This window comes from Aulonocara sp. 'chitande type north' Nkhata Bay, linkage group LG14 (genome assembly GCF_057382095.1).
Source record: "Aulonocara sp. 'chitande type north' Nkhata Bay isolate Kocher_YH1m ecotype deep benthic linkage group LG14, A_spYH_male_GT1.1, whole genome shotgun sequence".
In the NCBI taxonomy this organism is placed as follows: domain Eukaryota; kingdom Metazoa; phylum Chordata; class Actinopteri; order Cichliformes; family Cichlidae; genus Aulonocara; species Aulonocara sp. 'chitande type north' Nkhata Bay.
In genome coordinates, this window is record NC_141357.1 from 28,271,070 (window position 1) to 28,284,452 (window position 13,383).

Consider the following 13,383-nt stretch of genomic DNA (forward strand, 5'->3'; position numbering starts at 1 on the left):
TTTCGACTGATAACAAAATCCAGGTTCCCTCACACAAAACTATGACACAAAAGTGAACAAAATGTGTCCGCATAAACAAAGTTGGCATCTATGTGAGGTCTGATCGACCTAACATTCAAACTCTTGGCCGTGGCCTATGAATATAGTAACAATCCAATAAAGATAAATACATTCTCATCTTCTTTACAACATGAATAACTCAAAAGAAAAAAATGATGACTACAACCTGTTTTGTTACAGTAGCTGGAACTAATCAGTTGGCATAACAGAAAAAAAAAAGTTTCGGGTTCAAACCATATGTAACTTGATACAATGCATACTTTCTAGGCAGAATATATACATAATGAAAGTTAAAATCCCACCTAGAAAGAAAAATATCCCAGCATTTTTGTGTGTCCTCAAATATGATAGGAATAGAGCAACAAACAACATTCAGAAAGAGCCAGCCAGAAAGGGCGGCTCTGAATCAGAGTGGAATGGAGACAAATGGTCGAATGTGTGCAGCGACAGAGAACTAACTCCGCAGTGGTAATACTCAGAGATGGTGACTAAACGAGTGGTATTTAAAGATGATAGTAAAGGCAATTTGTCAGTGTACACAAACCAAGCGTAACATTGAGATATGTCCACACAACTTAACACCTAAACTCTGAGCGTGAAAGGTTTACACATGTCACTGTAGTCTGTCAGTTTTTAGAAATCATTTTCTTAAAATGTGGGTTTACATTTAAAATTCCTGTAATTAAAAAAAAAAAAAAAAAAAAAAAAAAAAAACCCATACACACGCATACACACACATAAATTCCAGCTTTGTGAGGAGGAGCAGTCACTTTTGCCAACTCCAGAGAATTATCTTTAAAGTGTTTTATATTCTCAGTGTCAAAATGCCAAGTCTCACTTGAATGGAGAGGCTGTTAAAAGGTAAAATGGGAACATACTTCTCCAGCGATAGTTCATTAACTACAAACTGAAGAGAGAGAAAGAATGCAGACATGAATATAATTCAGAGGAGGAAAGGAAGTGTTTTTGCCACATGTATTTCGCACTTGGCTTGTGTTTTTTTTTTTTTTTTTTTTTTTTTTAAACTGTGCACTGACTAAGTTTTACATGCTACAACGTCAAAATGCAAGCATGTGCTCAATTCAGTCACCCAAGTTTTGGGGTTCAATGACTTGGTGTAACATTATTAACTTAGCACCTTTTAAATTATTAGTGTTGCTTACTTGGGCCCAGTGTTTTCATATTTAGTTGTGCCAAGCCTGCTGTTATGGTCATGACAATTAACTCTAACTTCCTGCCTGCCATAATAAACTCTCCAGTTTACTCGCTTCAGTTCATAGAAACTCTAGCCAAAACATACGCGCACACACACAAAAAAAAAGCACCATCCTCACATATTCTCTTCACTCTGAATTTAACATAAACACAACTGAGAGCAACAACAGCCATAGCTTCACTGACTGGCAATCTCCTTAGTTACAATTGTATTGGGTGTAGTTGTACTCTGTACTTGGGAAATTGCTCTAAAGAAAAAAAGAAAATGGATCACAGCACATCTAAGTCTGCCTCCTAAACTTAACAATATGCGTACCAATGATCACTCACCAGGTGTTTTGCGAAAAGAAGTCAACTATTAAATCTCACACACATTTAGTTGTATAAAGTGCTTTGAACAAGGCAGCAGTTTTAAAAGGCACTAATAAAAATAAACAGATGTCTATTAGGATTCTTTATGAAGGCCAATAAGTCACAATTCCTTCTGAGAACATGTACAGTGACATTCTCTGTAACGCAAGGGTTTCCCCCTCAAGTACCATGTGAAGGCATGAGAACTGGTTGCAGATATGCACCAGCAATGTTCTGTTTCTCGACATACATAGGACTTAAACTGTACTGAATATGAGAATCTGAGGAAAATGTCTGAAAACCTGCTAAAATAGGCTAAACAAAAGAAGCTAACACTGATAAGAAATGGAAGAAGGAAATTTAAACTATAAAGATCTGAGACTAATTTCAGTTATCATAGGTTAAAAAGGCACTGTAGGATAGTTGTAGCATGTGTGAAACAGTTAAGACTAGATTATTTGGCTCTGAATCTGTAATGTTTCGTTTTGGTAGAGGAAAGAAAACCAACTAAGATAAGAGGAATCGAAGTCATCATGACGACCATTACAGCAGGCTGGCATCACAAGCATCTTCACTCACTCTGCTGCGTTCGTAACCACCATCAAACAATTGCCCAGTGTATTACTGAATACGAATGGGGAGAGTGAAGAAGGGAGGTCCTGAATAAAATCAGTTCTGTGATTGTTTGATACATTTAAAAAAAAGGACAAAATTAACACATGTCAAAGGCTTTTAACAGTGTTTCATGTGCAAAATGAGAGCAATGGCTGTGAGTAGCACAAACTTATGTTTTTTTTGTTTCTTTATTTTATTCTTTTAAATCCTCCTTAGGAGAGAACTGTAACTAAACACAAATGAAAGTAACATATTGACACTCAAACTGCTTATGCAACATAAATTTTAAGGATCTGTATGTGTGCCGATAAACTGCCGTGAGGGCGGGCTGTGCTTTTTCCAGCCCTTTTGACCTGAGCAACATTTATTTCATCACACATCCACATCTGTACATGGGAGAAATGGTAAATGGTGGGGTAGTGTCTGAGAAAGACGGAGCAATAGAGCTCTGCCTTGATGTGTTTTTAGATTCCCCGCACTTGGATTCTTGATTCCATGGCTGATGAGGGATCTATGTGTAGGAGAGGTGGGACCCGTTAGATATTTGAGAGGTCACACTGGTGCTCCTGCTCATTCCCTGCTCACTGTGCCCTCCCGAGGGTGTCCTTCCCATCCCCTGGGGGCTGTTCTGAATACCACTAGTGCGTGCGCCCAGAACTCCAGCTGATGGGTGGCCCCATGGTGTCGAATCCCCTCCTCCCTGTATGCCCTGTCCCCAGCCATGTTGCATAGATGCCCCTCCTGGACTGGAGTGATATCGATGGTAACTGCCTTGGTGACTGAACCCTGCACCTGAGCTGCTGCTGCCCCAGTGTGCACCTTGAGAGCTTCCAGATGGGTGCTGCTGCTGATGTTGACACCAACTTACTTGAGCCCCGGGAAAGTTATTGCCCATGGCCTCTGGAGAGATGTTTGATAGCACCATGTTGCTAAAGCCTAGGCGCATACTCTCAGAGTCAAAAGCCTCAACTTCTCTGGCTTGGCGTTCCAGCACGCTCTGGATTCGCGCTGAGCATTCATTCTGCAAGGACTGCATTTCTTCCTCAATCTATAGCAGAAAAGGAGGGAAAAAAATGAAATTCATATTAAACTGTTCGCAATATTGTTATGGCTTACAAACATGGCAACTAAAGTAATGTTCAGGACTCTTAAAATCCCAGGACGCTCTCTACTATGCCATAGTTTCCCCCCCTTTTTTAACCTGCTTAAAGGTAAATAGTAAACATGTACACAGTGGACATTATTGCTTTCCCTTTCTCTCATTTTAATCATGTTGCAGCTCGTATGGCAGGACGAATTAACTCTTTATCATTATAACGATGAGAAGGCCACTGACCTCATGTAAATCCCATCAGCACTTCACCCACATTGCATGTAAAACAAACTGGATTAACTGAAGGTAGGAGCATTTTGCCCCTTTACATCCAAACTCTGAGACTCAATAGCTTAAGAAAATATAAATGTAAATCTTAACATGAACATAATTTATGGCGGAGAACCTTTGTTTCCAGCAGGGCCCTTCGGAGTGACACCCTCTGCTCCAGATCTTTCTTTTCACGCTCATGCTGGGCATCTGTCTGCATCTTGATCTTGCTCTGGTAGGCGTTGAGAAGCTCCAGCTCTTGCTGTAGCTGCATTCGTAGGGCTTGGTACTGAGCCTCCTGAGTCTCATCCAGACGAAGCTAAGACCAGCGAGAAGATCACATTCAGGGTCCAAGCAGTAAAACATATACTCAACTATTACTGATGTGGCCATATCCATTACAGGTAAGAGACTAACAGTCTTACAGTTTTACCAGACTCACCGCCTGAGTAGAAAGCATTTCATTGATAGAGTGGTCATACTGCTCGGCCAAAATGGCAAGTTTGCGGTGCTGCTCTTGCTTCAGCCGTTTAAGGACAGCTTTGTGCTCCGACTTTGGTGTCGTCTCCAGCAGATGGTTCCTCAGTGCTTTATACTGCCTAGTTTGGATCTTGCAAGTGTCCTGGAACTGCTTCTTGATCTGTAGCTCTTTGGACTAGATTGTAGAGAAAGGAGTAAATACTATATGCACTATACTTCCCAACTATTATCTACAGATAATAGCTAGCATGCTTAGAAGTGAGGAAGTACAACCAGAAAACAAAGCATTACATTAAAGTAATTCTGGGTTACGGTCTATTCAGTTTGTTGCTGTTTTTTTTCATTAAAACAGTAAAATATCAAGAGGTATAAAGCTGGGCACTCCTAATTCTGAGGCTGACATTTTATTCCTAAATCTGTGCATCTTTTTTTCCAGCTAGTCCTGACCCAAGCATGATGAAGTATAATTCAAATAGTGCCTAGACAAGCACTTTTACTAAAATCAGCGTCTGAATATTTAATATACACCCATGTTCAGAAACTTCTCCTGACCTTGAGACTTTTGGGTTGCTGGCGAACCTCCATAGCATGTTTGCGTCTAAGTTCTCTCTCCCTTCGCTTGTTGTACTCCTGCTGATTGGTAAGCTCCGTCTGGTGCTGTAGTCGGGTCAGCTCAGCCCTCGTCTTTTGGATGTTGTTTAGCTGGCGGAACTCCAACTCTTGCATGGACTCGTGGTGCCGGAGAAGCATAGCATGTTCCAAGTCCTTCTGGGTTTGACGCTTACTTAGCTCCTAATGATGTCCAAATGGAGATAAATAACATTTACAAGATAAGATTACTTCCAGAACAACAGACCATTTTTAGTTTGTGGATTACTTAATATTTGTAACATACTGTTCAACAGTATAGTGGTAGAGAAAGGTACAGACCTCTCGCAATAGATCCTTTTCGATTCTGTGGCGAGTAGTCAAAATCCTCCTTTTGAACCTGCGGCACTCTAGCTCCAGATACTGCCTCTGTCTGCGCTGTAAATTGGCCTCTTCTTCTGCTTGATAGTTTTGGAAGTTCTCCTTCTGTTTGGACAACCACTCCTGCTTTTCTTTCTTGGGAGTTGACTGGTTTTCATTCAATTCCTAAAGTAATAACAGACTGAAGGTCACTACCAGCACTTAATTTATACTGATTAATGTTTACCAACTGCTAGTTTAAAAAGAAAAAAGAAATCTGTATGTATTTCTGTGTCTGTAACACCAATCTGCCTGCCTCTTTAAGTTGCTCCTTGCGAAGTTTGTATTCCCGTTTCTGGTTTTCAAGAAAGCTGTTGAGCTCTTTTTTCTGTTGACTCTGGATGTGTTGCTGGAACTTCTTTTCATCATTGCTAAAGGTTTTTGCCTGATAAAGAAACAAATATAATCAGTTTTTTCTATGCACAATAACAGTGAGTGAATGATAACACTGACAACACACTTAATGAACACTTAGAAGCTGAAAGCATACATCTTTCTCCATTGACGCTTGGTGTTTCTTGATCAGTTTCTCCATCTCTTGGGCGAAGCTATTCCTCTGATTCTCCAGTTCCTTGTCCAGACGGAGTCTGTTCTCGTCCATTTCAGTCTTCAGCTTGTTTTCCAGAGCCATCAGCTGTTTTTGATGCTGTCGCCTCATGCGCTTGTAGCCTAATATCTGCTCTCTTAACTCAGAATCTTGCTCATGCTCCTTAATCTGGCGAGTGAGCTAGCAAACACAAGACAAAATACTTATCTTTAGACATGAAGTTTATAAGGCACACAAGTATTGTGAATAGATTTAATTGCAAGCTTGTTCAAAACACTTCTGATGATTACATGAAAAAATATATTGCTTGCCTTAAGGTAAACGCTTCTAATAATCACGAGGACACTGGGTGAAAATATTTTTGCCTTTTTACAATCACAGAAACACCCAGCAGGTATATGCATGGTTATCTGAGATATTAAACAGTTCGTTAGCAATGATGTACAAATGAAATGACAGCATCATTACCACTGAAGCTGTGCGTATTGTGGCAAAGTGTTCACGGTTTCTTCTTGGCCGTGGCGTGTGTGGAGGAGGGGACTGCTGCTCAGTTGGCTGGTTGTGAGTCTGTAAATCTTGGTTACACGTCTCTTCTCCCTAAAAGGTGCACAACAATACAGACATTGCAAGCTATTTAGAACCAATCTAAACAATACTCCAGTGAGAATAATACTAATAACACTTTACTCAATGAAAAGTGAAAGAAAGATGTCTTACTTGTTTGACATGTATGACAGAGCTGTTGGACATTACTGTGTGGTCCCCTTCGATGTCTGCCTCACTTTTGTCATCGCCTGCATCTGTTAAACTATTAACAGAGCTGCTCTGCGAACTGGCACTGATTGACATACTGGGGATGGATTGGTTGCTCCCTACACTGTTCACTGTACCGGTCCTACTCACACTTGGTTCTGGCTCCTAAAAGTAAAAGAAAGTAGAAAGTAACAAGATTACAACACATCTTGTGTCAGAGGACACAATACTATGAAAGGCAGAGAGGCAAGCAAGGAGGGGTTAACACAATTTCAAACAGACCTCCTCTTCATCTTGTGTTGTTGGGCCATTGTGGACTTCCTGAAACAAGATCTTCTTCATCTTGCGATACTGCAGATTGTCTAGCTCCCGTACTGCATCCTTTGTCCGGCTTATCAAGTCTATTAAAACCGATTCAGGTCGCTCACGCTGGACAAATGCATGCTGGACGAGCAACAGAAAAGCCATTTTGCGTTAAATTCATGAATTTGTCTATAAGGATTCATCACAATAACAAATCGGTCACAATCATTTTTGGTTGATTACCTTTAGAAGCTCCTCAGAGTTTGGCCTATCCTGGGGTAATTTCTGAAGGCAAGAATCTACAAAGTTTCGGAAATAATCCGTCCTACAGTTGGGAGATCATATATGAACAAAGTTTAGAATGTAGAAGAACAACATAAATAATAAATAGACATTATTCAATTTGAAAAACAAAATATGGATCCAATTCTAAACTCACCATTCACTCGACTGCAGTGTGGGGCTGTCATTCTGTGCTATATGGTATAAGGCACTCATTGCATTCATGTTAAAGAGTGGTGGCTTCCTCTCAGCTATGAACCAAGAAACAGGTTACATTAAGAAATGCATACAAGGAAAGTGAGGATGAAAGAAGAAAAAGCCACATCAGTAATTGAATGAACCTAATGGTGTGAGAAACACTGCTGCTGACTGTGAGCAGTTAACTGAAGTATAAAAGCAGATGTGTGAATTCTAACAATGCAACAGCAAAGGAGCTAGGACATACCTAATTCAATGCAGGTTATACCCATAGACCAAATATCCACCTTTCCATCATATTCACCTTCATCCATGGCTAAAATTACTTCTGGGGCCATCCTGAAAAAAATAACAAAAAACAAAGAAGGCATCACATTCACAATGCTAACTTCATATTCCAGTGGAAGGCAGGGATGTGAAGCTGCAAATGGGCACCTGACAGCTGTCGCTACGTGACGGATCTGAATCTCAACAAGTAAAAATTGAGTTGGCCTCAACTCTGTTCAGGCAATGCACTTTATCCATGACGCTGTGAAAATGTCGCTGGCCATGATTGGTCACTGGTAACTTGGCTGCTCGCAGTGTGAAAGTAGCAATAACATTAGTCTGGCAGCATTTCTTTCCATATTTAGTGAAAAGAATGGGGATTTAGAAGGTTTTTTCACATATAGATGTTAATTATGTTTAATATGTGACAATGTTCTTGTAAACAGATTGCCCATCTGTTAAGAAGGAGACAGGGTATATACAGACATATATAGATAAATTATTATAGTAAGATGTTTTGAATTTTACCAATATGGAGTCCCAACGAAGGAGTTCGCAGGACAGGCGATGGAAGCAGAGCCAAAATCTGCTAGTTTTACCTGCCCTGGCTCTGTCAGCAAGATGTTTCCTGCCTTGATATCTCTGTCAAACACATGAGAGGAAATGGTTATAGCAAGACGTAGAAGACACAGTGCATGAGGGCTAAAGCAATCTGTGCACAGCATGCTCCTAAAAAAAACTTGAAACACTCACCGGTGAATCATAGTTTGGGAGTGAAGATAAGCCAAACCTTGAAGAGCACCATGTGTAATTGCAGCTATTTCAACTTCCTGCAGAGGTTTCTTGTGAACTGAAGAAGATGTATAATAAGTGATGTAAATCAAGAAAAAAGGTGATGGGGATAAAAATGGCAAATACAGGAATGTAATTTCTTCCAAGGTTTTCCACTCACCTTCTAACAAATCGGAAGCAGAGCCAAGGCAATACTCCATTACCAGCTGTAAGGAAATCAGAAGTGCTTTGTGTGAATTTATATTTGGCCCTTAAATAATTAATAAATATTAGTCTTACATCAAGATCATCATCATTAACACAATGTTGTAGAACCTCACCCATGCAGTGTGCTCTCGTAGGTAGCATCCTTTGTACTCTATGGTGTTTGGGTGTTGTATTCGTTGCAGGAATTTCACTTCTTTGATTATGTCTTGCCATTTCTGGGACAACAGTAAAACAACAAAAGGACTGTTACAGCAAGAACAAGTTTATTCATGAATAAACAGTTTATTAACCTAATATAGAACATTTGAGGTCATCATACCTCACTGGATTGCTTCCCACTATATGACATCTTCTTGATGGCCACCACATCATTTGTCTGCACGTCCCGTGCCTGAATAAAAAACACATTACATAAAACTGATTGTCAAGATTTTTGTGATTTAAGCTACGGCGAGATAAATAAGGCAATAAAGGTCCTACTTCCATATAGCTTAATTAACTTTGCATTATGAAACTGTAAAGATTAAATTATATCTATGTGCTTTGAATCAACATTAAAAAGCCCCATTGTGATATCATGATACCTGAGCTAATCGGTATTAAGTCACATGCACAACAGCTACAAGCAGACATGTTGGGGCAACATGGGAACAACATTATGGTAATCAGTTCTCTCTAAGCTGACTAACATAAGCAAAGTTTAGGCGTAATATCTGTATTAAAACCTTCTAAATCCATTACACGCATCTAATTGATTTGTGGGTATGTCTGTATGCATGTGTTGTTAAATACTCACAAAATATACAGCACCAAAGCTGCCATGTCCAATTTCATGAAGATCCGTAAAGAGCTTTTCTGGGTCCTCCTTGAAGAAGAGTTCAGCAATTTCGGGGTCTTTGAGGTTCCCCGCCCGACTGTTATTGGGCATAATTAGGGGTTGGGGGCAATGCCGCTGCCGCCAGGAACTATCTGGGTCTGCGACAGCGACGTGAAAGCCCCCACTGATGACTCATCTGCAGGACAGTGGTTTCATATGTGTTCAGAACTGAAAGTACAAGAAAAAAAAACAAGAGTAAACACACTAGCAGAGATGTACACATGCATTGCTATTCTAAATTAGAAAGCTACAGCAACACTGTATGGACTGTGAAGCACAGCACACTACAAGAAAAGGAAAGCTGGATGTTATGAAGTAAGATTCACTTAAATGCTGAATTACTAATAATACTTCTTAACACTGATTATATCATATTAGAAGGCTATATAAGTGAGAAAGCTCTTAGTTGTTCGGATGAGCAACAGACATGCCTAATAATGTGGGCATGAGAAGGCTAAACAAAGCATGAACTTAACCATGATGTCAGAAATCCTGAGGTAGCAAGAGATAAGTCTCCTGTTTCCATAGTAACCACAGCAATGAAATCAGGCCAACAAAACTGGCCTCACACCTTCAGTGACTGGTGTGTACACAAAAAGATGTGAGGAGGATACAAAGACGTGCCTGAGAGCTGCCCATCTCCAGCCTGAACGTGGAAGAGAAATTGAGCACCTTCACAGTGTTAATGACTGAAGGAAAACTCAGTATTCCAGTGACGGGATGACTGGTTAAACCTGCAGGTACATGGAAAACATTCTCAAACGCAGCAAACAGCGTACATGCATCTTCCTAAAAGTGATCAAAGGGTTTGTTCAGCAAAAAAAAAAAGTTTATTCAAAGGTTATATTTATTAGTTTATTAAAAGTATTGTTTGAAACCACTTATTCAAAGTGGTGTCATACCACAGTAACGGCTTAGTTTTCCTTTGCCCTGACTTTGGAATATCCACAACAGAAACACTCATTAGAATTAAAATAAATTACTTGTTTGTGATTCACACCATGTGGGAAAATGACATCTGAAAAGCAGCGTGCCTTTTCATAAGTGGTGTCTTACTGGAAGCAGTCAAGTGTGCCGCCTTCTCGTGAATGTAAACAAATTAAACAAACAAACAAATAAATAGATCAAAATAACCAAAAAATAATCACAGTAGCGTGTGTGGATTAACATAATATATCAAAAGCTCAATATAATTTCACTGGGGTTATGGGGGTTAACATGGTTAGCTCTTCATTGTCAGCAAAGCCAATACCAAAATTATGAAAAAAAACCCCAACAACAGTCATTTTGTTAGTTCGTTTTTTTCAGTACATCACAATAACTGCTCCATCGTGTAGTAACACATTCACCTTATACGCAATAGATACCCGGTTTGAGACTGAGTGGAGACACTAAACTTAGTTTAAGGAGTCACAAGCTAGTATAAGCCTAGTGCCAAGCAAAGATAAATGGAGAGGTTGTGTCAGGAAGGGAATGTAGTGTAAAATCTGTGCCAAAACAAACATACCGATCCATCTGCTGTGGCGACCCTTAGGAAATAATGGAGCAGCCAAAAGTCACTGGCAGAGTATGTATTGACTCTTCTGGAAGTGATGGGGGCAAAAACGCCTACAAGTGTTCCAGTCTATCTTTACATGATGAAGGAGGAGGAGGAGGATGCCCATGAGCCCAGGAAAAACTACACATGGAAGATGGCTACGACTATAGCGGCCACTATAGCGCAGGCTCTACTCATTGATATAAAAGGCAGTATGAGTAGCGTGTGGAACTACTTTGTGTTATTATCCTGAAATACACTAACCTTTTCTTTTTGGAGACACCTGGCACTGCCATTGTGAAATCACTCATGCACCTAAATGTTTGCAGTGGCTAACTATCAATAAAATGTTAACATTTTAAATGTTTTAAACCACCATGACAGTGATTTAAAATGACTTTTGTGCGATTAAAGGTATTTTATGTCCAAGTACATCAAATTGGGTATTGAGACTCGTGCAATTCTACTGATATTGATATCAACTACTAAATTTCAGGTTATCATGATGTCTCTGCCTTTTAAAAATACAGAAATTAATAAAAGATTATTACTAAGCCCGCAACACCACGCTCAATACGTTAATTTCCATTATTACTTTGAAACAGCTTCACTAATACTAATGTAGACTGTAAAAGATCACCGAGAAAAGTTTACTGAGTCCATTCGGCTCAGATGATCAGTTGCAAACAGATGCAAGGCTGACGCTAGAGTCACAAGACTTCTTTCCCAGCCTGGGAGAAACAGCCCCCAGTTCCAAGCAGACATCTTTTGTCTCACAACAACACTGAACAACTCACTATACTACACAGTTGTAGCCACAGCTCTGAAATAAAGCCCCATTACCATGTGGGACTGTGGCTCTTTATTGCCATTGTTCTTCACTACATTGTTTCTCATGAATGAGCTTTGTTGTCATATCTCATGATAGCATTTTCAACTTGTGAACATGTGAGCACAAAAGAGAATGATGATAACTGATACTTTCATTAAACAAAAGAAGAAAACAACAAACACAAACAACAAGATCAACAACAATATAAATACCCTGGTGTTCCAACTTGCACAAATGCATGCACAAGAATGCAGCAGGACAGGACAACAGAACTGGAGGGCTGGAATTCTCAATGTATGCCCTCACTGCGCTGCATTTCTCAGCATTTCCTGTTCGTGCAGCTATAGGGAGGTAGGAATGGGCCTTGCTGAGCATTTTCACTAGTGATTATCTGTCTATCTTGGTATTGCAGCAATGGCACGCCTTCTTAAGTGCGCCGCAATTTAATAAAGTAAAACATTTTTTCTTTCCATGTCCTAGAAGTAACTTAAAAAAAATACAGGTAGTTTTCATTACTTTGAAGAATCCATTAAACAAATGTAAGCGTAATGGAGGTCATTTAAGACACCTCCGTTTGGCACGCCAATCTATGGCACAACATAGCACAGGGTTTACGTCTGTTTCACCCAAAAACAAACAGAAACGGCACTGTAACATTGTAGCCAGTGTATCTTTATGCCTTCAAGTATATTAAGTTAGTTGGTAACTAGGCACCAGTTACCCAAGAGGAATGAGGGCGATAGATCTGAAAACCTTTAAAATATCCAACGTTTGCCCAAACTAAGATTGGTGAGGCAAACAGCAGCGCAGCATTACCTGCTGCGTTTTTACCTGTCTCCTCCTCCTAGAGTTTCAAAACAACCGGAATTTCACAGATTATTTGGTTGGGATTCATTAAAAGTTAACACTTTCCCACAGCGGTTTTAAGCGTCGTGTTAAAAAAAAATCACATCAAAAAGACGGAAATATAAAAAGACAGCAGCTTGGGAGTGTGATGTCATCTACACACACCAAACTTAACGTTAGCCAAGTTACGTGTCATATGGCGAAACAGCCCAAGCATAATTGGCGTCGTGTTTACGACGTGAACAGCTGAACATAAACATGGATAATGTGGAATTAAGCGACCTGTAAGAACTCGCTTATCAGAAAAAGCTAAATTAGCTGGCTAACGTTTGTTATGTTTGCTAAGTTAGCTTAGCCAGTTAGCTGAAACTCACCCTCTTTTGACAGGCCAGGCTTCAGCGCTGTGGAGAATGTCGCTAATTCAAAACAGTTTGGGATTTGAAAAGTATCCCCTCAGTTTCATCGCCAGTGAGGCAACTTCGTGCGCCAAATCCTTGTGGTTCTTCACGCTGTCAGTCGATTATAACGCGCACATTTGTGAATTGTTACAGGTTAAAATCCCCACCCTTCAAGTAACTGGGGTGCCAGAGATCCCACTCCCAGACAGGTCCAAAGATGGCTGCCGAGCGATCCGCTGCCGCCTCCCTTCGTGGAAATGCGTCGGGGGAAATGTGAGGGAAGTTCAAACACCTCCAGAACCGCATTAAACAAGCCGCGATAATGTCCGCCTTATCGTTGGGGGAAAAAAACCTCGGGATTTAACCTCTCACACTGGCAGACTAACCGCAGCCGTTTAGACGTGTGTATGTGCCAGGCTGTCTGTGCTCCTCAGTGCAAACAGCAGTTCCGC

General features: G+C 40.3%; 1 protein-coding gene across 1 annotated transcript; it reads right to left on the reverse strand.

The window, feature by feature from the left end:
- Positions 1-1,051: 1,051 nt before the first annotated feature.
- On the reverse strand, positions 1,052-13,383 carry taok1a (TAO kinase 1a). Its single transcript, XM_086261896.1, has 20 exons — positions 12,908-13,383; positions 9,238-9,486; positions 8,761-8,832; positions 8,555-8,656; positions 8,395-8,440; positions 8,196-8,292; positions 7,971-8,084; positions 7,423-7,514; positions 7,135-7,228; positions 6,939-7,020; positions 6,675-6,836; positions 6,357-6,557; positions 6,108-6,236; positions 5,583-5,819; positions 5,349-5,477; positions 5,015-5,218; positions 4,637-4,876; positions 4,047-4,259; positions 3,741-3,923; positions 1,052-3,289 (listed from the first exon to the last, which is right to left on the reverse strand). Exons 2-20 carry the CDS (start codon positions 9,367-9,369, stop codon positions 2,753-2,755), a joined length of 3,066 nt encoding a protein of 1,021 aa, XP_086118022.1. The 5' UTR covers positions 9,370-9,486; positions 12,908-13,383; the 3' UTR covers positions 1,052-2,752.

Excerpts from the sequence above, each read along its gene's own strand:
- taok1a (XM_086261896.1), bottom strand. The coding sequence starts at position 9,369 with ATGCCCAATAACAGTCGGGCGGGGAACCTCAAAGACCCCGAAATTGCT. Across the intron at positions 8,293-8,394 it reads TGCTTCCGATTTGTTAGAAG|TTCACAAGAAACCTCTGCAG; the intron begins GTGAGTGGAAAA and ends CATCTTCTTCAG. Across the intron at positions 4,877-5,014 it reads AAAAGGATCTATTGCGAGAG|GAGCTAAGTAAGCGTCAAAC; the intron begins GTCTGTACCTTT and ends GGACATCATTAG.